Raw genomic sequence first — 26,999 nt, forward strand, 5'->3', positions numbered from 1 at the left:
TAGAGCCTGGGGTGTAATAAGGAAAGTGGTACCAGATTCAATAATTTGTTACATAATACATACATAATAAAATCCCATTACATCCGGGATAAATTAGAAATGACATATATCAGGCCTGCACTTCAACCCGGCTAAACAAATGTGCATCACCTACAGAGTTTGAGACATAAAGACACTGAAACATGAGATGCAAGCTGGGGGATGTGACAAAAAAAAAAAAGCTGATGTCGCAGAGGAGACCAGCAGCTGATATTCTGCACGTACTCAATTCTGCGTCAGTTTCCTGCATCGTTTACGTCACCCTTCTCCGTGACCACTCATGTTGGATCAATTCAACAATTTGTAGCCTATTACATTTCTGCTGCATTTAGTTTTTTTTAGGCATGATATCCCTTACGTTTTTTGGGGGGGGTGACGCTAAGGTTTAAAAGACCCCAGATCATATTTTTTTTCTAGGCGAAGTCGTGATTCCGCTGGAGAACGTGCAGTTTGACTCGCACTCTCATGCCGCGTGAGTCCATCCTAGCCAATCAGATAGCGAGGAGGAAATCACTTCCTGGATTCTGTCCACTTATCAGCACGGTGGACTGTCACGAGCGCCTTCTCTGTCGACCGAACGAGAGAGAACACGACCCTTGCACACGGTTAGGCCTGATAAAGGTAAGCTGAATACATGTATTGTAATTATTTTGCGGCATTCGTTTACTTAGTAATGACTATAATTGCTTATTGTCTCAAATTTGATAAAATATCCGCTAGTTTTAGACAATTTGTCTGATGACATTGTACATGACATCTGATGACATATCCCCTTCATCATCATCACCGAAAATGCCGAGTTCTCTCAGTGCTCTATCTTTGGTCTATGTATTTTCATTTTAGAGCTTTCAGTTTTTGGAATGCTATTCATGACATGATGTTGCTTGGCCATGTCTTGAAGCTTGGTAGCTAGTCTATTTTAAACCGTCAGCTGGCGAGATGTTACTCATTTAGATACAGCAGTGTGTGAGTCTGGGGGAGAGGAAAGGGAGTCAAGTTGCAATCACACAGCGAGATAACAGTGTTTTCTCACTGCTGAAATACCCTGCCACACCTTTCCCTACCATTTTTATTAGATGAAGACAGTTCACTATTGCTTGCCATTCACTGGTATGCAGTGTGGCCAAGTTAGTACTGGATGTGGGAGGGTGTAGCTACAGAATGTAGCAATCTGTTGCTGAAACAATGTAGCCAACTGTAGTTATTTTGTGGTTCTCTTTCGGAGATGTTGAGAAATCAATGTTACTATGTTTCTATTTGCACGTCTTCAATGGAATATACATAGTGCACGTTTACTAAGATAAATATTTAAATAAATAGTTTCATTTACAATCTTTATTGATTTTATTTAACTGAGCAAGTCAAATGATGTTTTACAATGGCGTCCTACCCCGGCCAGAGTCTGTATGACTCCTCTAGCACTGAGATGTGGTGCCTTTAGACCGCTGTGCCGCCTGGTGAGCCCCTCGGGAGCCCCATCTGTTAGAGATATTTTAACTTCCTTGTCATACCCACTCGGAGATAATGAAAAACAGGTCGAGGCAAGAAGCTGAATTTAAACCTGGAATGTCAAGTCTCTTTCGTAATTTATTTCCATTGTGAGGAAGCCTTATTAGACAAGGCAGACGGACAAAAAAACCACAACGTGTTATAACTTAAATGTGTTATAGCTGTTATTACTACCACAGGGATTATGTTTTGTTTCCTTAAATGTCAGGGGACTTTAGGTGCTGTGTGGTCCGACTGCAGGCTAAACATTACTGTGAGTGCTGTAGAGATCAAGAGTCGTCTCTCTGTGTGTGCGTCTGTTAGTGCGGGCTGACAGTTGCCCCTCTGCCCTCCCTTTCCGTCATTTTTAGCCAGTGGCGCGTTTCCACACCATCTACATTTAAGGACAGAGTTTTTCCATTGGTCCAGAAGGGGTTGGTTGGTGGAGAGTGTCTGTCTGTCAGGCTTTAGTGGCTGAGGCTGGAACATGGGGTTCATTCATGCGTTTATAACAGTGGAGGGGTAGATGAACTGAAAGTCAAGGCAAATACAGATTTAAAAAAAAAACAACAGATCTATAGGCTATGTTCTGTATTACATAGTCCAGTCACAGTGCAGGGTTCATCAACTCGATTCAGCCGCGGTACGATTTTTCTTGAGTGGATGGTCAGCGGGCCGGAACATAATGACAAATCATTTGTAGACCGTAAAAATTGCCAGCAAGAAGCCCAAACAGATATAATATTTGATCATTTCAAACCTTGTATAAAATCACGTGTCTGTCTCTCTATTATGCGTGGAAATACTTGGGAACAAATGTCCAAAAATTAAAATCACTTGGGAGCTGATTTCCTGGTGTTTTTATAGTCTTATGTCCAATAATGAAAATTCTGAAAAATTTGCAGCGGCCAAATAACCACATCGCAGGCCAAATTCGTCCCTCTGGCCACTCGGTTGGGGAACCTTGCTCTAGGGGCAACCAGGGCCTTGGCTGTGTTCCAAATGGTGACCCATTCCCTATATAGGGCACTAGTTTTTTATAGAGTTGGCGTTTGGGAAATGAGCTGAATATAGAGCCTCTGTCTGGTCTAAAATCTCTCTTTCCACACACTTGAGACTTGGAATGTGAAGAGATAGCTGGGCTGCTAATAGACCAGAGAAATGCTCAGGACTAGGCTACATCACTAGGCTACATCACTAGGCTACATCACTAGGCTACATCACTAGGCTACATCACTAGGCTACATCACTAGGCTACATCACTAGGCTACATCACAGTAAATGTATAAGGTAAGGTAGGTAAGCTCATAAGCCAGGGGTTAAGACAAACCCACTGAGGAACATGTACAGTGCATTTGGGAAAGTATTTAGACCCCTTGACTTTAAGGCTGTAATTTATTTATTATTCTAAAATAGATTAAATTGTTACTTCCCAGGGCCTCCCGGGTGGCGCAGCATCGCAGTGCTAGCTGTGCCACCAGAGACTCTGGGTTCGAGCCCAGGCTCTGTCGCAGCTGGCCTCGACCGGGAGGTCCATGGGGCGAAGCACAATTGGCCTAGCGTTGTCTGTGTTATGGAGTGCTTGGCCGGTAGGGATATCCTTGTCTCATCACGCACTAGCGACTCCTGTGGCGGGCCGGGCGCAGTGCACGCTGACCAGGTCGCTTGGGGCACGGTGTTTCCTCCGACACATTGGTGCTGCTGGCTTCCAGGTTGGATGCATGCTGTGTTAAGAAGCAGTGCGGCTTGGTTTGGTTGTGTTTCGGAGTTGTAGCGATGAGACAAGATAGTAGCTACTAAAACAATTGGATACCATGAAATTGGGGAGAAAAAAGGGGGCACATTTATTTGTTTATTTCCCCCCTCATTAATCTACATAATGTCAAAGCAAAAACAGGTATTGATACATTTTTGCAACTTAAAAAATGTAAAATAAATCTAACTGAAATATTACATTTACGTAAGTATTCAGGCTCTTTACTCAGTACTTTGTTGAAGCACCTTTGGCAGCAATTACAGCCTTGAGTCTTATTGGGTGTGACTCTACAAGCTTGGCACACCTGTATTTGGGGAGTTTCTCCCATTCTTCTCTGCAGAAGTATAGGATGACAGGCAGGTCCAGGGTCGGGGCAGGCAGAATATTCAGAACCGGGAAACTAGAGCAACAGGAGCAGGGAAACAAAATGCTGGTAGGTTCTACGAACAAAAAACGAACTGGCAACAGACAAACAGAGAACACAGGTATAAATACACAGGGGATAATGGGGAAGATGGGCGACACCTGGAAGGGGGTGGAGACGAGCACAAAGACAGGTGAAACCGATCAGGGCGTGACAGCAGCAACTTTGTACAGGTATTCTACACACGTGCATCACATGACATTGTCAGCAGCACTTCTTCAGCATTATCTGCACGGGCCTGACTATGGACTGGTTTTCATCAAGCTGTCCACTCAAGAGGAAGCTTCACTAACCAGTGCCTGTAATCTGGTTCAGGTTATTAATCAACCTACCAGGGTGTTTACAAACACTACAGGAACAACATCATCCACATGTATTGATCACATTTTTACTAATACTGTAGAACTCTGTTCTAAAGCTGTATCCGTACCCATTGGATGCAGTGATCACAATATAGTGGCTATATACAGGAGAGCCAAAGTTCCAACAGCTGGGCCTTAAATAGTATATAAGAGATCATACAAAATATTTTGCTGTGAGTCTTATGTGGATGATGTAAAAAAATATTTGTTAGTCTGATGTGACTAATGAGGAGCATCCAGAAGCTGCACTTGATGCATTTATGAAATTGCTTCTTCCAATTATTGATAAACAAACACCTGTTAAGAAACTGGCTGTTAGAACTGTTAAGGCTCCATGGATTGATGAGGAATTGAAAAACTATGTTTGAAAGAGATGGGGCAACAGGAGTGGCTACTAAGTCTGGCTGCACATCTGACTGACTGCAAATTGAGAAATGATGAGACTTAAAAACTCAAGAAGAAGAAGAAGAGACTGTATTATGAAGCCAAGATCAAAGATATATAAAGAACGACAGAAAAAAAACCTATGGGCAGAAAGACTAATTCAACTCCATCATCCAATCAGATGGCTTATTCATCACAAAACCATTTGATGTTGTCAATTATTTGAATGATTACTTAATTGGCAAAGTTGGCAAACGTAGGCAGGAAATGTTAACAACAAACAATGAGCAATTGTATTCATACATAAAAAATAAAAAAAATAAACAAAAGCACTGCAGGATTCAATTTTGTAAAGTTAGTGTGGGAGAGGTGGAAAAAATATTGTTATCAATCAATAATGACACACCTCCTGGCATTGACAACTTAGATGGAAGGCTACTGAGGATGAAATCTGACTCTATACCCACTCCTACTGAGGATGGTAGCTGACTCTATAGCCACTCCTATCTGTCATATCTTTAATCTGAGCCTAGAGGAAAGTCTTTGTCCTCCGGCCTAAAGGGAAGACAAAGTAAAACCACTACCCAAGAGTGGTAAAATGACCTTTACTGGTTCTAACAGCCAACCTATCAGCTTGCTGCCAGCACTTAGCAAACTGTTGGGAAAAATAATAGTTTCACCTAATACAATGTTATTTCTCTGTAAACAAATTAACAAGAGCCTTTCAGCATGCTTATAGAGAAGGGTACTCAAAATGTACTATACTGCACTGACACAAATTACTGATGATTGGTTGAAAGAACTTGATAACAAGAAGATTGTGAAAGCTGTACAGTTAGTTTTCAGTACATCCTTTGATATTATTGTTGAGAAAACGTATGTTATGGCTTTTCAACCTCTGCCATGTCGTGGATTCAGAGATATCTATCTAATAGAGCACATAGGGTTTTCTTTAATGGAAGCATCTCTAATGTAAAGCGTGTAGAGTGTGGTGTACCGCAGGGCAGATCTCTAGGCCCTCTACTCATTTCTATGTTTACCAATGACCTGTCACTGGCATTAAACAAAGCCTGTGTGTCCATGTATGCTGATGATTCAACCAAATACGCATCAGCAACCACAGCTAATGAAGTCACTGAAACCCTTAACAAAGAGTTGCAGTTTTGGAATGGATGGCCAATAATAAACTAGTCCCGAACGTCTCTAAAACTAAGAGCACTGTATTTGGTACACATCATTCCCTAAGTTCTAGACCTCAGCTGAATCTGGTAATGAATGGTGTGGCTGTTGAACAAGTTGAGGAGACTAAATTACGTGGCGTTACCTTAGATTATAAACTGTCATGGTCAAAACATATAGATTCAATGGTTGTAAAGACGGGGACAGGACTGTCTGCTTTTTTGACACCACACTCCACAAAGCAAGTCCTGCAGGCTTGAGTTTTTATCTTATCTTGATTATTGTCCAGTCATACGGTCAGGTACTACACATAAGGACCTAGTTAAGCTGCAGCTGACCCAGAACAGGGCGCCATGTTTTGCTCTTCATTGTAATCAGAGGGCTGATATCAATACTATGCTGCCAGTCTCTCTTGGATAAAAGTAGAGAGAATGACTGCATCACTTCTAGTTTTTATAAGAAACATAGTGTTTTAACAAAGCAGGACACACACACACACACACACTTACCCCACCAGACCTGCAACTACCTTCCATTTCAATTAGTGCAAGTGAACAGCAAAACAGTTTATTTTTTATTTATTTTTTTAACATGTAAAGCAACACCTCACGGCACAATGCCTCTCCCTCCCATGTGACCTACTTGTTGTGTGTAGTCACAGACATGTATATGGTACTGATAGATGCACACACACTGATTATCAGCCGCCCCCCCCCCATCAATCCTCTGAATCTTCCCGTTTATCCTCCCCCGCTCTCCCCACAACGACCAGAGAACCACACCCCTTCCCCGTGGGACTGAATGGAAAGAAAACGTATAGATAAATATATATATATTGTATATGTGGGGATTTAGCTGAGATTGTTCTTTAGAGTCAAGTATATTTATCCAGGCCCCAATTGTTTGTTGACGAGCACCATTCATTTTCACTGTTGATAATTCTGATGTTATAACTTCTAAAAGTAACTGTATCCACTGGTTAAATGGGAGAGAGTGAGGTGGCTGCCATCTTAGAGCTAACATCCTCTTTCTCATTTCCTCTCTCCCCACCCTCTTCCTCTCCTCTCTCCCCACCCTCTTCCTCTCCTCTCTCCCCACCCTCTTCATCTCCTCTCTCCCCACCCTCTTCCTCTGAGCTCTCCCCACCCTCTTCCTCTCCTCTCTCCCCACCCTCTTCCTCTCCTCTCTCCCCACCCTCTTCCTCTCCTCTCTCCCCACCCTCTTCCTCTCCTCTCTCCCCACCCTCTTCCTCTGCTCTCTCCCCACCCTCTTCCTCTCCTCTCTCCCCACCCTCTTCCTCTCCTCTCTCCCCACCCTCTTCCTCTCCTCTCTCCCCACCCTCTCCTCTCTCCCCACCCTCTCCTCTCTCCCCACCCTCTCCTCTCTCCCCACCCTCTCCTCTCTCCCCACCCTCTCCTCTCTCCCCACCCTCTCCCTCTCTCCCCCACCCTCTCCTCTCTCTCCACCCTCTCCCTCTCCCTCCACCCTCTCCCTCCACCCTCTTTCCCTCCCTCCACCCTCTTTCCCTCCCTCCACCCTCTTTCCCTCCCTCCACCCTCTTTCCTTCCCTCCCTCCACCCTCTTTCCCTCCCTCCACCCTCTTTCCCTCCCTCCACCCTCTTTCCCTCCCTCCACCCTCTTCTCTCTCTCTCCACCCTCTTTCCCTCTTCTCTCTCTCCACCCTCTTTCTCTCTTCTCTCTCTCTCCACCCTCTTTCTCCACCCTCTTTCTCTCTTCTCTCTCTCTCCACCCTCTTTCTCTCTTCTCTCTCTCTCCACCCTCTTTCTCTCTTCTCTCTCTCTCCACCCTCTTTCTCTCTTCTCTCTCTCTCCACCCTCTTTCGCTCTTCTCTCTCTCTCCACCCTCTTTCGCTCTTCTCTCTCTCTCCACCCTCTTTCGCTCTTCTCTCTCTCTCCACCCTCTTTCGCTCTTCTCTCTCTCTCCACCCTCTTTCGCTCTTCTCTCTCTCTCCACCCTCTTTCTCTCTTCTCTCTCTCTCCACCCTCTTTCTCTCTTCTCTCTCTCTCCACCCTCTTTCGCTCTTCTCTCTCTCTCCACCCTCTTTCGCTCTTCTCTCTCTCTCCACCCTCTTTCGCTCTTCTCTCTCTCTCCACCCTCTTTCTCTCTTCTCTCTCTCTCCACCCTCTGTCTCTCTTCTCTCTCTCTCCACCCTCTTTCCCTCTTCTCTCTCTCTCCACCCTCTTTCCCTCCCTCCACCCTCTTTCCCTCCCTCCACCCTCTTTCCCTCCCTCCACCCTCTTTCCCTCTTCTCTCTCTCTCCACCCTCTTTCCCTCTTCTCTCTCTCTCCACCCTCTTTCCCTCTTCTCTCTCTCTCCACCCTCTTTCCCTCTTCTCTCTCTCTCCACCTCTTTCTCTCTTCTCTCTCTCTCCACCCTCTTTCTCTCTTCTCTCTCTCTCCACCCTCTTTCTCTCTTCTCTCTCTCTCCACCCTCTTTTCTCTCTCTCTCTCTCTCTCCACCCTCTTTCTCTCTTCTCTCTCTCTCCACCCTCTTTCTCTCTTCTTTCTCTCTTCTCTCTCTCTCCACCCTCTTTCTCTCTCTCTCCACCCTCTTTCTCTCTCTCTCCACCCTCTTTCTCTCTCTCTCCACCCTCTTTTCTCTCTCTCCACCCTCTTTCTCTCTTCTCTCTCTCTCCACCCTCTTTCTCTCTTCTCTCTCTCTCCACCCTCTTTCTCTCTCTCTCCACCCTCTTTCTCTCTCTCTCCACCCTCTTTCTCTCTCTCTCCACCCTCTTTCTCTCTTCTCTCTCTCTCCACCCTCTTTCCCTCTTCTCTCTCTCCACCCTCTTTCTCTCTCTCTTCTCTCTCTCCACCCTCTTTCTCTCTCTCTTCTCTCTCTCTCCACCCTCTTTCCCTCTCTCTTCTCTCTCTCTCCACCCTCTTTCCCTCTCTCTTCTCTCTCTCCACCCTCTTTCCCTCTCTCTTCTCTCTCTCTCCACCCTCTTTCCCTCTCTCTTCTCTCTCTCTCTACCCTCTTTCCCTCTCTCTTCTCTCTCTCTCCACCCTCTTTCCCTCTCTCCTCTCTCTCTCTCCACCCTCTTTCCCTCTCTCCTCTCTCTCTCTCCACCCTCTTCCTCTCTTCTGTGTAGTTCCAGAACCATGTCGATCCTGAAGATTCATGCTCGTGAGATTTTCGACTCCCGTGGAAACCCCACCGTGGAGGTCGACCTGTACACCAAGAAAGGTAAGAGATAATACTGGAGCAGGGCCATCTGTAAACTTTGTTCTCTCAAGGGTTTGTGTTCGACTTTGGGTGCATGACTTGCAGACGCTGCCTTTGCCCGAATCATTTTTGGAACTTGTACTTTACATTATTAAGTCATGTGGCGTGAGTGTTGTACACACCACTGTTCTCTCTACTGGGGCAATTTGAACAGCTTGAGCAACATTGCATGAATGCCCATTATCTAGGATATATTTAGCAACACACTACTGTCTGTACTGTGTCAGATTTGCAGATTATTTTTGTTTTGTTTAATGGTTTCCTGAATTGATCACTTTAGAGTGATGAATACATTTTAAAGTGGTGGAACAGTCTGTCAGCTTACGACAAATAACACCTAGCAGAGCTAATGAATCAAACATGTAATGTCCCTAGCAGGCAGCATTGGTCTGGCTGTGATGAAGGGCTGTGATGAAGGGCTGTGATGAAGGGCTGTGATGAAGAGCTGTGATGAAGGGCTGTGATGAAGTGCTGTGATGAAGAGCCGACTCACTGTGATACTGCTCATTGTGTTGTGCAGGGGAGGGCGGAAGTGGAGGAGGAGGATGTCATTGTTTCCTTGGCCCACTCCTTTAACGTTCATGTTTATACAGTGCATTCAGAAAGTATTAAGACCCCTTGACTTTTTCCACAATTTGTTACGTTACAGACTTATTCTAAAATTGATTAAATTGTTTTTCTCCTATACACAATACCCCATAATGACAAAGCAAAGACAGAATTTTTTGAGATGTTTGCAAAAAGCGATTACAGCCTTGAGTCTTCTTGGGTATGAGGCTACAAGCTGGGCACACCTGTATTTGGGGAGTTTCTACCATTCTTCTCTGCAGATCCTCTCAAGCTCTGTCAGGTTGGATGGGGAGCGTTGCTGCACAGCTATATTCAGGTTTCTCCAGAGATGTTTGATCGGGTTCAAGTCCGGGCCGTGGCTGGGCCACTAAAGGATCTTCAGAGACTTGTCCCGAAGCCACTCCTGCATTGTCTTGACTTTGCTTAGGGCCGTTGTCCTGTTGGAAGGTGAACCTTCGCCCCAGTCTGTGGTCCTGAGCGCTCTGTAGCAGGTTGTCATCTAGGATCTCTCTGTACTTTGCTCCGTTCATCTTTCCCTCGATCCTGACTAGTCTCCCAGTCTCTGACTGAAAAACATCCCCACAGCATGATGCTGCCACCACCATGCTTCACCGTAGGGATGGTGCCAGGTTTCCTCCAGATGTGACACTTGGCATTCAGGCCACAGAGTTCAATCTTGGTTTCATCAGACCAGAGAATCTTGTTTCTCATGGAGCAGAGTCATTTAGGTGCCTTTTGACAAACTCGTAGTGGACTGTCATGTGCCTTTTACTGAGGAGTAGCTTCCACTCTACTATAAAGGCCTGATTGGTGGAGTGCTGCAGAGATGGTTGTCCTTCAGGAAGTTTCTCCCATCTCCACAGAGGAACTCTGGAGTTCTGTAAGAGGGACCTCCCTGACCAAGGCCCTTCTCCCACTGATTGCTACCGAAGGTGCTTCAACAAAGTACTGAGTAAAGGGTCTGAATACTTTTGTAAATATGATATTTTAGCTTTGTCATTGTCGTTGTAATACTTTGTAAATGTACTGTATCTCCATGAATTTAATGTATAAAAATACTTATTAGATCTTGGAATTGGACGACGTAACATTCTTTCCGGAACATTCCACATTATAAGTGATGGAAAGGTCAACGCCTGCTTTGGTTAACAATAGCTTATTGTTGACAATACATGTACTGCCTCACTGGAATAAAGTGGACTGAAATGCATGGATTCCCATCACAAATATCATAGCAATGTGGAAACAATTATGTTCAGAATAGCTCTGTGTTAATCGATAGTGTTAATCGATAGTGTTAATCGATAGTGTTAATCGATAGTGTTAATCGATAGTGTTAATCGATAGTGTTAATCGATAGTGTTAATCGATAGTGTTAATCGATAGTGTTAATCGATAGTGTTAATCGATAGTGTTAATCGATAGGTATTTTAGGTATTCCAGCACTTGGCCTGTCTGTTACTCTGTGTTCTAACATGTTAATTAAAATCAATTGAATTCAAAAACAAGACATGACACCAATAGTTTTAACTCCAGGCTAGTACCTCTCCAAGTGGCAGAGTGAGTTAGCTCCATGGTAAGGTTAGCCTATATCCTAGTCGCTTTCCAAGTGGCAGTGAGTTAGCTCCATGGTAAGGTTAGCCTATATCCTAGTCCCTCTCCAAGTGGCAGAGTGAGTTAGCTCCATGGTAAGGTTAGCCTATATCCTAGTCCCTCTCCAAGTGGCAGAGTGAGTTAGCTCCATGGTAAGGTTAGCCTATATCCTAGTCCCTTTCCAAGTGGCAGAGTGAGTTAGCTCCATGGTAAGGTTAGCCTATATCCTAGTCGCTTTCCAAGTGGCAGAGTGAGTTAGCTCCATGGTAAGGTTAGCCTATATCCTAGTCCCTCTCCAAGTGGCAGAGTGAGTTAGCTCCATGGTAAGGTTAGCCTATATCCTAGTCCCTCTCCAAGTGGCAGAGTGAGTTAGCTCCATGTTAAGGTTAGCCTATATCCTAGTCCCTTTCCAAGTGGCAGAGTGAGTTAGCTCCATGGTAAGGTTAGCCTATATCCTAGTCCCTCTCCAAGTGGCAGAGTGAGTTAGCTCCATGGTAAGGTTAGCCTATATCCTAGTCCCTTTCCAAGTGGCAGAGTGAGTTAGCTCCATGGTAAGGTTAGCCTATATCCTAGTCCCTCTCCAAGTGGCAGAGTGAGTTAGCTCCATGGTAAGGTTAGCCTATATCCTAGTCGCTTTCCAAGTGGCAGAGAGTTAGCTCCATGGTAAGGTTAGCCTATATCCTAGTCCCTTTCCAAGTGGCAGAGTGAGTTAGCTCCATGGTAAGGTTAGCCTATATCCTAGTCGCTTTCCAAGTGGCAGAGAGTTAGCTCCATGGTAAGGTTAGCCTATATCCTAGTCCCTTTCCAAGTGGCAGAGTGAGTTAGCTCCATGGTAAGGTTAGCCTATATCCTAGTCCCTTTCCAAGTGGCAGAGTGAGTTAGCTCCATGGTAAGGTTAGCCTATATCCTAGTCCCTCTCCAAGTGGCAGAGTGAGTTAGCTCCATGGTAAGGTTAGCCTATATCCTAGTCCCTTTCCAAGTGGCAGAGTGAGTTAGCTCCATGGTAAGGTTAGCCTATATCCTAGTCCCTTTCCAAGTGGCAGAGAGTTAGCTCCATGGTAAGGGTAGCCTACTGTACATCCTACAACCTGTTAGCTCTCTCTAGTAGATCAGATTGCGCTGGTGGAGTGAAAATAGCTACTGTCTGTAATGGTACACTGCTTGGACAGCTCTACTGTGTTACTGTAATGGTTCCTACTGGTAAATGTTGGTCATACTGAGACACATACAGTAGAATTAGTGTTTCCCCTGTAGTCATTTAGCAGCAGAACATTTGACAGTGTTTCCCCTGTAGTCATTTAGCAACAGAACATTTAAAAAATAAAATATGTTTTACCTTTATTTAACTAGGCAAGTCAGTTAATACTTCTTATTTTCAATGACGGCCTAGGAACAGTGGGTTAACTGCCTGTTCAGGGGCAGAACGACAGATTAGTCTACTTACCCAGAGTCAGATTATTTCATGGATACCATTTTAATATCTCTGCGTGCAATTTGAAGGAAGTTGTTAACTAGCATCAGTGCTATGACTGCTAGCGGTTCCCATATACTTCCAGCCATTGTGCTAATGCTAGTTAGCAATGGCTCGCAAAACGACCTTCCACTTCTTCAAACTGTACACAGAGATATACAAATGGTTCATTTTGACTTGGGGGTAAGTTTTCTATCTCGCGCTAGCCCTTTAAGATCATAGTGACAAGTGTCAACATGTATTTGTAGCACACAGAGTGAAATTTAGAAATGGCAGTGAGTGAGTCTGGGGGAAAGGAAGTCAAGGTGCAGCTAACAGTGTTTTCTCACTACTGAAATACCCTGCCACACCTTTCTGTACCATTTTTATTAGATGAAGACAGTTCACTATTGCTTGCCATTCACTGGTATGCAGTGTGGCCAAGTTAGTACTAGATGTGGGAGGGTGTAGCTACAGAATGTAGCAATCTGTTGCTGAAACAATGTAGCCAACTGTAGTTATTTTGTGGTTCTCTTTAGGAGATGTTGAGAAATCAATGTTACTATGTTTCTATTTGCACGTTGACAATGGAATAGACATAGTGCACGTTTACTAAGATAAATATTTAAATGAATAGTTTAATTTACAATCTGTTAAGAGTTAATCATTGAACTAGGGAGTACGCACACACACACACACGGCAAAATACTTCTTATCACACCCAAAGATATAAAATCAGGTGAAGGCAAGAAGCTGGATTAAATCCTTTAACGTTAAGTATTTATTTTATGACATTCTTCATTGTGAGGAAGTTATATAGGAGATTATTATCAGGTTCTAATCCCTCCGTTTCCAATCTGTCACCTGCTGGAAAACAGAAAACCCAAACCAGGCTGTTTCCCAGATGCCACTACTTTAGCATTACTACTACTTTCAGTGTACCCCAATGATCCCTGGTCAAAAGTAGTGTACTATGTAGTGATAAGGGAACCATTTGACACACACACAGTACTGTAAAGTTGAATTCTATGACTAAACTTCCAACAGTTTAATGTCAGTTGGGCTATCTTTAAACAATAGTTATAGCTGTTGCTTTCAAAGTTGATTATATTATATATTATTTGAAAGGTGACGTCATGACCTTTTCAGAACCACTTGTAAAAACAACGTTTAAAATCTATCAGGATTTCCTTTATTTTTTAAAGTAATTTATACAGATAATTATGACATGTATCCTAGAGGTCGAAGGTCAAAGTTCTGTTTTATCTGAACATTCCTGAAAATGTGCTTAATTGATAGCTGTGAACCCAAGCTTTCCAATTATATACTGTATGATTTAAATGGTATACTTGAGCAATAAGTAACATTCATTTCCGGAACATTCCACATTATAAGTGATGGAAAGGTCAACACCTGTATACTGACATTTTTTTTTTGTGATGGGGTCAAATCCATGGGGGAAAAGTGAATGGGATGGAGGGATGAATGAAACAGTAATAACACAGAGGAAGCTGCCATTACTGCGGTGCTTTCACCCATTTTACAACTAGGGACATAGACCTTCTAGAAATTCACTGAGACATCACCCTGAGTCCAACTCCAGCCCTCCAGTACCCCCCAACTCCAGCCCTCCAGTACCCCCCAACTCCAGCCCTCCAGTACCCCCAACTCCAGCCCTCCAGTACCCCCAACTCCAGCCCTCCAGTACCCCCAACTCCAGCCCTCCAGTACCCCCAACTCCAGCCCTCCAGTACCCCCAACTCCAGCCCTCCAGTACCCCCAACTCCAGCCCTCCAACAGCCCAACTCCAGCCCTCCAGTAGCCCTCCAGTACCCCCAACAGCCCAACTCCAGCCCTCCAGTACCCCCAACTCCAGCCCTCCAGTACCCCCAACTGCAGCCCCCAGACAAAAACACCTGATTCAACTTGCTTGATGATTGGTTGACAAGTAGAATCAGTTGCCGATGGGGAAAAAGAAGAGGTTCTATTGGTGGTACTCGAGTGCCTATATCAGAGTGGGGAAACACTGATATAGGGAACAGGGAGTAAGGAATAGAGTACCATTTGGGATGCACAAGTCTGCTGCTGTATAAAAATATATATAAAAAATGGTATTGTTGTAGCAGAAAGGGCCGCCAGATGTAACGTGTCTCTGATATATAACATAAAGGTCTTGAATTACATTCTCTGTTTCGTCTCTTGTCTCCGTTTCTATTCCCAGATCCAGTAGGAATCCTCTAGGGTGAAAGTGACTTTCACATCCTCTGACTGATGGGTTTTCTAACCACAAAAACATAACCATATTAGGATATTAGTCGGGTGTCTATAAAGGTATCAAACAGAATGTAGGCTTATGATATAAAATAATATACCTAATGAGTTCAAAAGTTTAACTTACTGCAGTATTATTCTCGAGTTGAAGGGTGAATCCAGGCCTGGCTTGCAGTCGGCGTTCCAATTCATCCCAATGGCTGTTCGATGGGGTTGAGGTCAGGGCCATTCAATTTTCTTCCACACCGATCTCAACAAACCGTTTCTGTATGCTTTGTGCACGGGGGTATTGTTATGCTGAAACAGGAAAGGGCCTTCCCCAAACTGTTGCCATAAAGTTGAAAGTACAGAATCATATAGAATGTCATTGTATGCTGCAGCGTTAAGATTTCCCTTCACTGGAACTAAAGGGCCCTAACCATAAAAAACAGCTCTAGATGCAGGTAGTGGGGCAGGTAGTGTTCTCCTGGCATCCGCCAAACCCAGATTCATCCGTCCGACTGCCAGATGGTGTAGCATGATTCACCTTACGCGCTGACCAAGGTCGCCAGGTGTACGGTGTTTCCTCCGACACATTGGTGCGGCTAACAATTTCCGGTACCTTTGTTTTTTGGATGCGCTGCTGTGTGGCATCCTTGAAAGTCACTGAGCTCTGCGGCCATTCTTGTTTGTTGGGTTGTTTGCATGCTTTGTATTGATTGATTGAACTTGACTTGAAAACAAGTCACTAAGACTCAATCAAATCTCAATAGGTTTATTTAGATTTATGGCTATATCGACCTTCATCTCTCCCGAGTCTCCTATGAGCATTTAGAATCAAATGTGCATATCCACTATCTTAATTCACGTGGTTGATTCATAAGCCTGTTACATCACATTGATCTGCTTAGCATGTCGACCAGGCAGCGACTCTCACTCTCTCTTTTCAGGAAACAAAATGGGATTAACGTATGAGTGATGGAATTCTTTCCTGTTGATTTCACTACATAAATACCAAATAGAAAGACATCATATTATCACAAAATATTATTATTTTAATTTATATTGATATTATTGTTATTACTGGATCAGTAATGTAGTCTGGATCAGTAATGTAGTCTGGATCAGTCAATGTGTTATTCAGTTTGTGAATACCAGACCTGGTTTCAAATCAGTTTGTGAATACCGGACCTGGTTTCAAATCAGTTTGTGAATACCGGACCTGGTTTCAAATCAGTTTGTGAATACCGGACCTGGTTTCAAATCAGTTTGTGAATACCGGACCTGGTTTCAAATCAGTTTGACCTGTTTCAAAATACCGGACCTGGTTTTCAAATCAGTTTTGTGAATACCGGACCTGGTTTCAAATCAGTTTGTGAATTCCCGGACCTGGTTTCAAATCAGTTTGTGAATTCCCGGACCTGGTTTCAAATCAGTTTGTGAATTCCCGGACCTGGTTTCAAATCAGTTTGTGAATTCCCGGACCTGGTTTCAAATCAGTTTGTGAACCGGACCTGGTTTCAAATCAGTTTGTGAATTACCGGACCTGGTTTGGTATTGGTGCAGCTACTCTTCCTGGGCTCCACAGAAAACATGAAACATAATACAGAATGACAAAACATCAATAGACAAGAACAGGTTGAGGACAGAACTACATAGTTTGTGCTTTTCTGACACGTTTCACTTCGGTCTTCTCCAGGTTTCATCCTACAGTATGTAATGTAAATAGGGTGTTAATGAGTCCATTTCATCTGTCTTCTCCAGGTTTCATCCTACAGTATGTAAATAGAGATGAAATAGACTCATCAACGCCCTATCTTATACTGTCTTCTCCAGGTTTCATCCTACAGTATGTAATGTAAATAGAGATGAAATAGGGTGTTAATGAGTGTCTTCAGGTTTCATCCTACAGTATGTAATGTAAATAGGGTGTTAATGAGTCCATTTCATCTCTATCTTCTGTCTTCTCCAGGTCTGTTCAGGGCTGCAGTCCCCAGCGGTGCCTCTACTGGTATCTATGAAGCTCTGGAGCTCCGTGACAACGATAAGACACGCTACCTGGGCAAAGGTACGCACAACTCCCTCTTCTGATTGGACAAGCTAGTTACTTGTCATTTACAGGGCATAGTGAAGGTCACACCCCTTGCACAGTCTTCACATTTTACTGCCTTAAAATTACAACAATTGATCTGCAGTGCATTTGGAAAGTATTCAGACCCCTTGACTTTTTCCACATTTTGTTACGTTAAAACCTTATAAATAGGTTTTTCTCTCATCAATCACACACAATACCCAAATGCCAAAGCAAAAACACGTTTTTAATTTTTTTTTGCAAATGAAAAAAAAAAAAAGATATCAAATGTACATAAGTATTCAGAGTCTTTACTCAGGACATTGTTGATGCACCTTTGGCAGTGATTACAGCCTAGAGTTTTCTTGGGTATGACGCTACAAGCTTGGCACACCTGTATTTGGGTGGTTTCTTTGCAGATCCTCTCAAGCTCTGTCAGGTTGGATGGGGAGCGTCACCACACAGCTATTTTCAGGTCTCTCCAGAGATGTAGGATCAAGTTCAAGTCTTGGCTCTGGCTGTGTCACTCAAGGACATTCAGAGACTTTTGCTGAAGCCACTCCTGTGTTGTCTTGCTGTGTGCTTAGGGTCGTTGTCCTGTTGGAAGGTGAACCTCGTCTGAGGTCTGAGGTCCTGAGCGCTCTGGAGCAGGTTTTCATCAAGGATCTCTGTACTTTGCTCCATTCATCTTTCCCCTTATCCTGACTAGTCTCCCAGTCCCTGAAAAACATCCCCACAGCATGATGCTGCTACCACCGTGCTTCACCGTAGGGATGGTGCCATGTTTCCTCCACACGTGACAATTGGCATTCAGGCCACAGAGTTCAATCTTGGTTTCATCAGACCAGATAATCTAGTTTCTCATGGTCAGAGTCCTTTAGGTGCCTTTTGATAAACTTCAAGTGGACTGTCATGTGCCTTCTACTGAGGAGTGACTTCCATCTGGCCACTCTACCATAAAGGCCTGATTGGTGGAGTGCTGCAGAGATGGTTGTCCTTCTGGAAGGTTCTCCCATCTCCACAGAGGAATTCTGTCAGAGTGACCATCAGGTTCTTGGTCACCTCTCTGACCAAAGCCCTTCTCCCCCGATTTCTCAGTTTGGCTGGGTGGCCAGCTCTAGGAAGAGTCTTGGTGGTTCCAAACTTCTTTCATTTAAGCATGATGGAGGCCACTGTGTTCTTGGATCTTCAATACTGCAGACATTTTTTGGTACCCTTCCCCAGATCTGTGCCTCCACACAATCCTACAGACAATTTTACCTCATGGCTTAGTTTTTTGCTCAGACAACTGTGGGACTTTATATAGACAGGTGTATGTGCCTTTCCAAATCATGTCCAATCAATTGAATTTACCACAGGTGGACTCCAATCAAGTTGTAGAAACATTTAAAGAATAACAATCAGCTTAATTTCAAGTTTCATAGCAAAGGGTCTGAATATTTATGTAAATAAGGTATTTCTGTTTTTTTTTTTTTTATAAAGTTGAATTTTTTTCTAAAAATCTGTTTTCGCTTTGTCATTATAGGGTATAAGAGTTGTACAAAGTTGGTCAAATCTTATTCAAAATGGTTTACAGCTGTAATAGCTGCCAAATGACATACTCAATCAAGACATGTTATTTTTGTATTGATTCGGAAATGTTTCTATAACTTTGTTTCACTTTTAAATGTGTTCCCTTTTTAGCAAGCATTTTAAGGCAGTAAAATGTGTAGACTTTCACTAGGCTATTGGCACTGTATTTTAAGTGGACTTTAGAAACATACTAGTCTCAGAATGTATTGTTGACATGGCTAGTTTCCAATGTTTGCTTCCATTTCCAAAGTCCATGTACTCTAGCCTGGTCCTAGATCTCATTGTGCTGCATGGCCAGCTCGTGTGGTTGGCATGGTAATAACCATAGGAGTTGGCAAGACAGCACAGAAGCACCTGGGACCAGGCTAGTACACAGCTCACTTTATGCATTTTTTTCCATTACATCTTTCCTTCGTTCTTCATCATTCTTTTCTCTGACACTTCATCCTTCTCTCCTCCTGTCAGGGGTGAAAAGGGCTGTTAAACATATTAATGAGTTCTTGGCCCCAGCTCTGTGTAACCAGGTAAATACACAGGAGTAAGACAGAGAACACCTGAAATGAACTGGTTGATGAAAGCATGACTTTCAAGTGGGTTTGCCATGATTTGACCAGTAACTAACCTCTGTGGCAGGCATTCACAGACGATCACAGATTTTCTAAATTGTTATTATGGCCATAAAAATATAATGACAAGAAGGGACATTCCTCCAAGTCAAAGTTCCGTGACGGGTGGACCGACCGGCGGCCATATTGTCATTCTATTTCTGTGATTAGCCCATGATCCAAATAGTAGATCATTCCACTTGACGTTTGTTTAACCAGCCTAGTTGCTGCCACCACAGCAGATAATATTAGCGAGATCTAAGGCTTGCTCTGTGATCGCCTAGTAATGCCTGCTGCTCTTGCATGGTCCACTTCTCCCTGGGTCGTGACGCTTTGCTTGTCCCCTCTGCAGGTGTCTCAAAAGCCGTTGATCATATCAATAAAACTATTGCACCTGCGCTTGTACGGCAGGTAGGAACATTCACTGTTTGACTAACATTGACAACGTTGTGCTGGTGTCGAGTCAGTGTTGCATAGAGTGTACAGGCATAGAGCAGCTAAGAACAATCCTGACTGAGTACAATGAAGTCCGAGGGTAAGAGAAGGCACATCACTTCAAGTTCCGTTTATGAGTTCGTTTTTTTTTGTTTTTTTTTACCCCATGGAGTTTGCTCGATACAATATATCCTCTTGGTCTGTGGAATTTCTCTGTAAGATGTTATTATTGTATGTGTTCAACACTGTACTCACCTCAGTGACCAGAGCTACAGAGGTCTCAGGTAACCTGGCGAGGTAGCACCTCAAGATGCTGTGTGTAGTGTGTACTAGTGAACCTAAACATCCTTGAAGACAGGTGTTTTGAGCTAACCTGTTTGAACTTTGAACTAACCTTTTTTGTTTGTCAGTTCCTTCCATCTCTAATGACTGGTGTGTTGTTCTGTGTCTGTCTGTCCTGTTCAGAACGTCAACGTCCTGGAGCAGGAAAAGGTTGACAAGCTGATGTTGGACATGGATGGCACAGAGAACAAGTGTAGGTTACATGCTTTTGGTTGGTATATGGAATTTTAGCATAGTGTTGAGTGCTTTCCAGTGTACGAGGCTTCAATGCAAATACAGGCATGTCATGTTACCTTCCTTAGTCCCTATGCAAGCAATAAGAACAGCAGTCTACTTGAATACAGCCCAAATCAACAATTTAGGAAAATGAGAAAAAAGGCAGAAATGGTTTGCTATATGGGCTCTTCGCTTTCTGTTCCCCCCCTCAGCTAAGTTTGGTGCCAACGCCATCCTGGGCGTGTCCCTGGCTGTGTGCAAGGCCGGTGCTGCTGAGAAAGGTGTCCCCCTTTACCGTCACATCGCTGACCTCGCTGGCAACCCCAATGTCATCCTCCCCGTCCCTGTAAGTTTATCGTCATCCTTCCAGTCCCCATTAAGTCTGTTGTCCTGCTGAGCTAAAGCTGACTTACAGTTGAAGTCGAAAGTTTACAAACACTTAGGTTCATTGAAACTCGTTTTTCAACCACTCCACAAATGTCTTGTTAACAAACTATAGTTTTGGCAAGTCGGTTAGGACATCTACTTTGTGCATGACACAAGTAATTTTTCCAACAATTGTTTACAGACAGATTATTTCACTTATAATTCTCTGTCACAATTCCAGTGGGTCAGAAGTTTACATAGAGTAAGTTGACTGTGCCTTTAAGTAGCTTGGAAAATTATGTCATGGCTTTAGAAGCTCCTGATAGGCTAATTGACATCATTTGAGTCAATTGGAGGTGTACCTGTAATGTATTTCAAGGCCTACCTTCAAACTCAGTGCCTCTTTGCTTGACATCATGGGAAAATCAAAAGAAATCAGCCAAAACCTCAGAAAAAAATTGTAGACCTCCACAAGTCTGTTTCATCCTTGGGAGCAATTTCCAAACGCCTGAAGGTACCACGTTCATCTGTACAAACAATAGTACGCAAGTATAAACACCATGGGACCATGCAGCCGTCATACCGCTCAGGAAGGAGACGCGTTCTGTCTCCTAGAGATGAACGTACTTTGGTGCGGAAAGTGCAAATCAATCCCAGAACAACAGCAAAGGACCTTGTGAAGATGCTGAAGGAAACAAGTACAAAAGTATCTATCCACAGTAAAACGAGTCCGATATCGACAACCTGAAAGGCCGCTCAGCAAGGAAACTCCGGTTTGCAACTGCACATGGGGACAAAGGTCATACTTTTTGGAGAAATGTCCTCTGGTCTGATGAAACAAAAATATAACTGTTTGGCCATAATGACCATCGTTATGTTTGGAGGGAAAAGGGGGAGGCTTGCAAGCTGAAGAACACCATCCCAACCGTGACGCACGGGGGTGGCAGCATCATGTTGTGGGGGTGCTTTGCTGCAGGAGGGACTGGTGCACTTCACAAAATAGATGGCAGCATGAGGTAGGAAAATGATGTGGATATATTGAAGCAACATCTCAAGACATCAGCTTGGTCGCAAATGGGTCTTCCAAATGGACAATGACCCCAAGCATACTAACAACATTGTGGTGAAATGGATTAAGGACAACAAAGTCAAGGTATTGGAGTGGCCATCACAAAGCCCTGACCTCAATCTTACAGAAAATGTGTGGGCAGAACTGAAAAAGCGTGTATGAGCGAGGAGTCCTACAAACCTGACCCGGTTACACCAGCTCTGTCATGAGGAATGGGACAAATTTCACCCAACTTATTGTGGGAAGCTTGGAAGGTTACCCATAATGTTTGACCCAAGTTAAACAATTTAAAGGCAATGCTACCAAATACTAATTGAGTGTATGTCAACTTCTGACCCACTGGGAATGTGATGAAAGAAATAAACCTGAAATAAATCATTCTCTCTACTATTATTCTGACATTTCACATTCTTAAAATAAAGTGCTGATCCTAACTGATCTAAGAGGGCTTTTTTACTTGGATTACGTGTAAGGAATTGTGAAACTGACTTTAAATGTATTTGGCTATGTAAACTTCCGACTTCAACTGTACGTTAGCTCCCCGAGCTAATGCTTAGGCTTTAGCTCAGCTGGATAATAGTCTAGTGTTGCTGTGGTTCACTGAGCTGCTACGTCTCACCTCTATGTTGGTCTGAAGGTGAAACCCGTCGTCCTCCGTTACAATGTACACATTACTTTGCCCTTTCTTCAGTTATCTTTGAACACTTTTTCATTTTGTTTGATATGAAACTTCAGTTAACCTCTCTCTGTCCAAGGCCTTCAACGTGATCAACGGAGGTTCCCACGCAGGCAACAAGCTGGCCATGCAGGAGTTCATGATCCTCCCTGTAGGAGCCAGCACCTTCAAGGAGGCCATGAGGATCGGAGCCGAGGTCTACCACAACCTGAAGAACGTCATCAAGAAGAAGTACGGCCAGGACGCCACTAACGTGGGAGACGAGGGAGGCTTCGCCCCCAACATCCTGGAGAACAAGGAAGGTGAGAGCCGACGAGCGTCAGTCAATCAATCAATCCATTAATCAGTCAGGTGTATAGCCCTTTTCTACAGCAACAGTTGTCACATGACCAGCAGTGTCACTTCAGTGGAATAATGAGCTGTGATGCTGCTCCCTGACGCGTCTGTGCCTTAGCTGAGAGGGAATGTTCTAGAACCCTCTAGGTACTTCACCTAAGACTCCTTCGCCCCTCCATCTTCCCCTCCCGTAGAGTTTACGTCACCGTGACCCTATGTTGGTGTGGCTCTTTCTATTCATTTGCCCAGGAATGCTACTCCGGGAGGCGACAGATGATTTCTAAACGAAGGCCTCAATCCAATACTGAATAATGTACAGGCCACTGTAGCTCTGTTTGACTCGGTGTAGCTCAGTATATTTCAATCAGCACATGTGAGTGGAGTTGAGCGGTTGGAAATCCCGCTCCTCGCTCATGGAACGGTGCGTTTTCCTCCATGTCTTTCCTAAAAAATAAAACGTTTCCACACTCACAGAAAAATCTTTACTTTCGCTCCAAATTCGCTCCATTCATTTAAAAATCACAATTTAAACGACACCCAGCTATTTTTGTGACTAACTGGACCTACCAATTGGTTTTTAAGTATTGAAACCAAACCATATGGATTTGAATGAAAAGTATTTGAATAAATATGAAAAGGTGAATTTAAGAAGCAAACATCATTTCAAATAGGTTAACATGTCATATTAAACAGCGTATCAACACCCTATATAGGTCAGGAGCCAGACAGGGAGCCTAAGAAAGAATTAATAAATATATATGTAAAGCCAAACAATCTCCTTAGATCAATTAGAGTTAAGATTCCCTTACGATGACTATGTTCCTCTCAGCTCTGGAGCTGCTGAAGGAAGCCATTGGCAAAGCCGGCTACACCGACAAGATCGTGATCGGCATGGACGTGGCCGCCTCCGAGTTCTACAAGGACGGGAAGTACGACCTGGACTTCAAGTCACCTGACGACTCCAGCCGTTACATCACCCCAGACCAGCTGGGAGACCTCTACAAGAGCTTCGTCAAGGATTACCCAGGTGGGTGTCCATGCATCCCAAATATCACCCTATTCCCTATATATAGTGCACTACTTTTGACCCCCGTCACCAAGGGGGATAGGTTGCCTGGGGTCGGCAGTGGCACAACCACGAGATGAAGGATTACCCAGGTCTGCTACTAAGAGGAACACTAATCCTCATTTTAAGACTCCGGCTGAGTTGCACAGGTCTGCTACTGAGAACCACTGATCCTCATTATACTGTTAAGACAACGGTCACAGTCCCAAATGGCACACTATTCCCTACAGGGCACACTACTACCCATAGGGCTCTGGTTAATAGTAGTGCACTATGTAGGGAATAGGGTGCCATTTCTGTTAGGCTGAGTGACTGACTTTCGCCCTCTGTAAGAGGCCAGGGCCTCTGTGGATCTTTAACGTACTGTAATACCCCTCTAGCTGGAGTTAGCCCTGATGTTTGGGAGCCGAAGGTAAATCCGTTGAACAATAAATATCTAATTGCAGTCAATTAGGCTTTAAAGGGACTTATCCCTTCCTCTCCCCAGTAGTGACCTTCAACTACGTGCTCTAACAACTAACCCGTTACAACCATCCTCCTCTGTCTTCTACAGTGGTGTCCATTGAGGATCCCTTCGACCAGGATGACTGGGCGGCATGGTCTAAGTTCACGGCGGAGACCAGCATCCAGGTGGTGGGTGATGATCTGACCGTCACCAACCCCAAGCGCATCGCCAAGGGCGTGGCCGACAAGGCCTGCAACTGCCTGCTGCTCAAGGTCAACCAGATCGGCTCTGTCACGGAGTCCCTGCAGGCGTAAGTACTAGTCCACGCGCAGACAGACAATTCATATATAGTTAGCGACACCACTCGCTCTGTACCACTGGCACCCATTTTGACTTGCTCAGGGAAACAGAGTCCCAAGTGTTTTGTTTTTCATACAGAATAGAATGTAGTGTACGACCAGATATAATGCATGTTCCAGAATAGAATATAGTGTACGTCCAGATATAATGAATCTTCTAGAATAGAATGTAGTGTACGACCAGATATAATGAATGTTCCAGAATAGAATGTAGTGTACGACCAGATATAATGAATGTTCCAGAATAGAATGTAGTGTACTACCAGATATAATGAATGTTACAGAATAGAATGTAGTGTACTACCAGATATAATGAATGTTACAGAATGTAGTGTACTACCAGATATAATGAATGTTACAGAATAGAATGTAGTGTACGACCAGATATAATGAATGTTACAGAATGTAGTGTACTACCAGATATAATGAATGTTACAGAATGTAGTGTACTACCAGATATAATGAATGTTACAGAATGTAGTGTACTACCAGATATAATGAATGTTACAGAATAGAATGTAGTGTACTACCAGATATAATGAATGTTACAGAATGTAGTGTACTACCAGATATAATGAATGTTACAGAATAGAATGTAGTGTACTACCAGATATAATGAATGTTACAGAATGTAGTGTACTACCAGATATAATGAATGTTACAGAATGTAGTGTACTACCAGATATAATGAATGTTACAGAATGTAGTGTACTACCAGATATAATGAATGTTACAGAATAGAATGTAGTGTACTACCAGATATAATGAATGTTACAGAATGTAGTGTACTACCAGATATAATGCATGTTACAGAATAGAATGTAGTGTACTACCAGATATAATGAATGTTACAGAATAGAATGTAGTGTACTACCAGATATAATGAATGTTACAGAATAGAATGTAGTGTACTACCAGATATAATGCATGTTACAGAATGTAGTGTACTACCAGATATAATGCATGTTACAGAATAGAATGTAGTGTACTACCAGATATAATGCATGTTACAGAATAGAATGTAGTGTACTACCAGATATAATGAATGTTACAGAATGTAGTGTACTACCAGATATAATGAATGTTACAGAATAGAATGTAGTGTACTACCAGATATAATGCATGTTACAGAATGTAGTGTACTACCAGATATAATGCATGTTACAGAATAGAATGTAGTGTACGTTACAGAATGTAGTTTGTGGTGGTGATAGTAGTGGTGGTGATAGTAGTGGTGGTGCTAGTAGTGGTGGTGCTAGTAGTGGTGGTGCTAGTAGTGGTGGTGGTGGTGGTAATAGTGGTAGTAGCAGTAGTGGTTGGCTCTAGCAGCAGTAGTTGTTTATTTATACCAAGATTGGAATTTGATTCATCACAAGCATCTTTATACAAGACAGACATTGATCCTGTTTCCTGTGTAGCTGCAAGATGGCCCAGACAAACGGCTGGGGAGTGATGGTCAGCCATCGCTCTGGAGAGACAGAGGACACCTTCATTGCTGACCTGGTTGTCGGTCTCTGCACTGGACAGGTAGTCTACACCTCTTTTTAAGATCAATACATAGATATTACTACTGGTGTGGCCTGGAAACCACAGCGTTGTTGGCTCAAACCTCTGCAGACAGACATTTGTTCTGTCCTTTAGTGATATTCTATTGCATGTTATTACATTCAATGCAACTGCAAGCTCCCTCACCAAAGTTGTTCAGCGTCGGTTTTTCTCAGTTTTGCCCTTAGCTACAGCGAGTGTACCGATAACTTGGTATGCTGTGTACCAGTGAACGTAAGTAACTGGTATGCTGTGTTCCCATCTCCAGATCAAGACCGGTGCTCCATGCAGGTCTGAGCGTCTGGCTAAGTACAACCAGCTGCTCAGGTGAGCCCCCTCCCCCCCCATCTTTAAACTCTATCTCAGCTGTATAAAATGTTGTCGCTAGGAGAACTACCATGTCATATGTTCTTCATTAGATATATCTCCATGACTTAAACGAGCTCGACTTGGTCCAAATATCACTCATCTCAATGTACAATTATCAAGGATAGAACTCTGTTGTTTTATGACTTCCTCTTTTAGCCGTTAAAATGGTTCAAGTGTTGAAACCTCAAACTGACTGTTTGACTTCCTTCCCTTCCATAGGATTGAGGAGGAGCTTGGAGACAAGGCTGTTTTCGCTGGCAAAAACTTCAGGCACCCAATCTAAGGATGTTTCCTATCCTTGGGCCTTCTTGATTTCATCCTGCATACATACAGTATCCCCCCACACACACACATAAAAGCCACGCTAGGTCGCTCGCCCTACCCTGTCCGGAGGGAGAGGTGGGGGTGGAACGGCATTGCAATGAAACCTAAGGTCCAAGTGTGTCCAGGAAACTCTAATCTAACTCCCACTGCAGTACACCAACCCGTCTTCTATGATTTGGCTCCTCAGTCGTGTCGGTCCTTTATATGTGTGAGTGTAACGTTGTGGTGTGAAGAAGAGTTTTGTTTGGCTTCTTGTGAGTTGTAGTGATTCTTGGTAGCCTCCTACTGGGTACTATTATTCTAGTGAAGAGCTACTTTTAAGTTTAGCACTGTGCTGTTATTGAGACAAGAGTATTGTATGTGCAATGTGTCGCCTCTGAAGAGAGGTTCCTGGTGTTGCTACTGTAAACGTTGGCAGAATTACAAGAAATAAACAATCTCCTATGAAACGGACCAGAGATGTCA

The 26,999-nt window shown here is 43.6% G+C and overlaps 1 protein-coding gene across 1 annotated transcript; it reads left to right on the plus strand.

Annotated features, from left to right (window-relative positions):
• The first annotated feature begins 550 nt into the window (after positions 1 to 550).
• eno1a (enolase 1a, (alpha)) lies at positions 551 to 26,999 on the plus strand. The gene is made up of 12 exons (XM_064922069.1): positions 551 to 660; positions 8,742 to 8,836; positions 16,711 to 16,806; positions 19,339 to 19,397; positions 19,887 to 19,956; positions 20,192 to 20,325; positions 22,170 to 22,392; positions 23,256 to 23,453; positions 24,046 to 24,247; positions 25,715 to 25,823; positions 26,110 to 26,168; positions 26,430 to 26,999. Exons 2-12 carry the CDS (start codon positions 8,752 to 8,754, stop codon positions 26,491 to 26,493), a joined length of 1,299 nt encoding a protein of 432 aa, XP_064778141.1. The 5' UTR covers positions 551 to 660; positions 8,742 to 8,751; the 3' UTR covers positions 26,494 to 26,999.

Source organism: Oncorhynchus masou, chromosome 18, assembly GCF_036934945.1.
Source record: "Oncorhynchus masou masou isolate Uvic2021 chromosome 18, UVic_Omas_1.1, whole genome shotgun sequence".
NCBI classification, from domain to species: domain Eukaryota; kingdom Metazoa; phylum Chordata; class Actinopteri; order Salmoniformes; family Salmonidae; genus Oncorhynchus; species Oncorhynchus masou.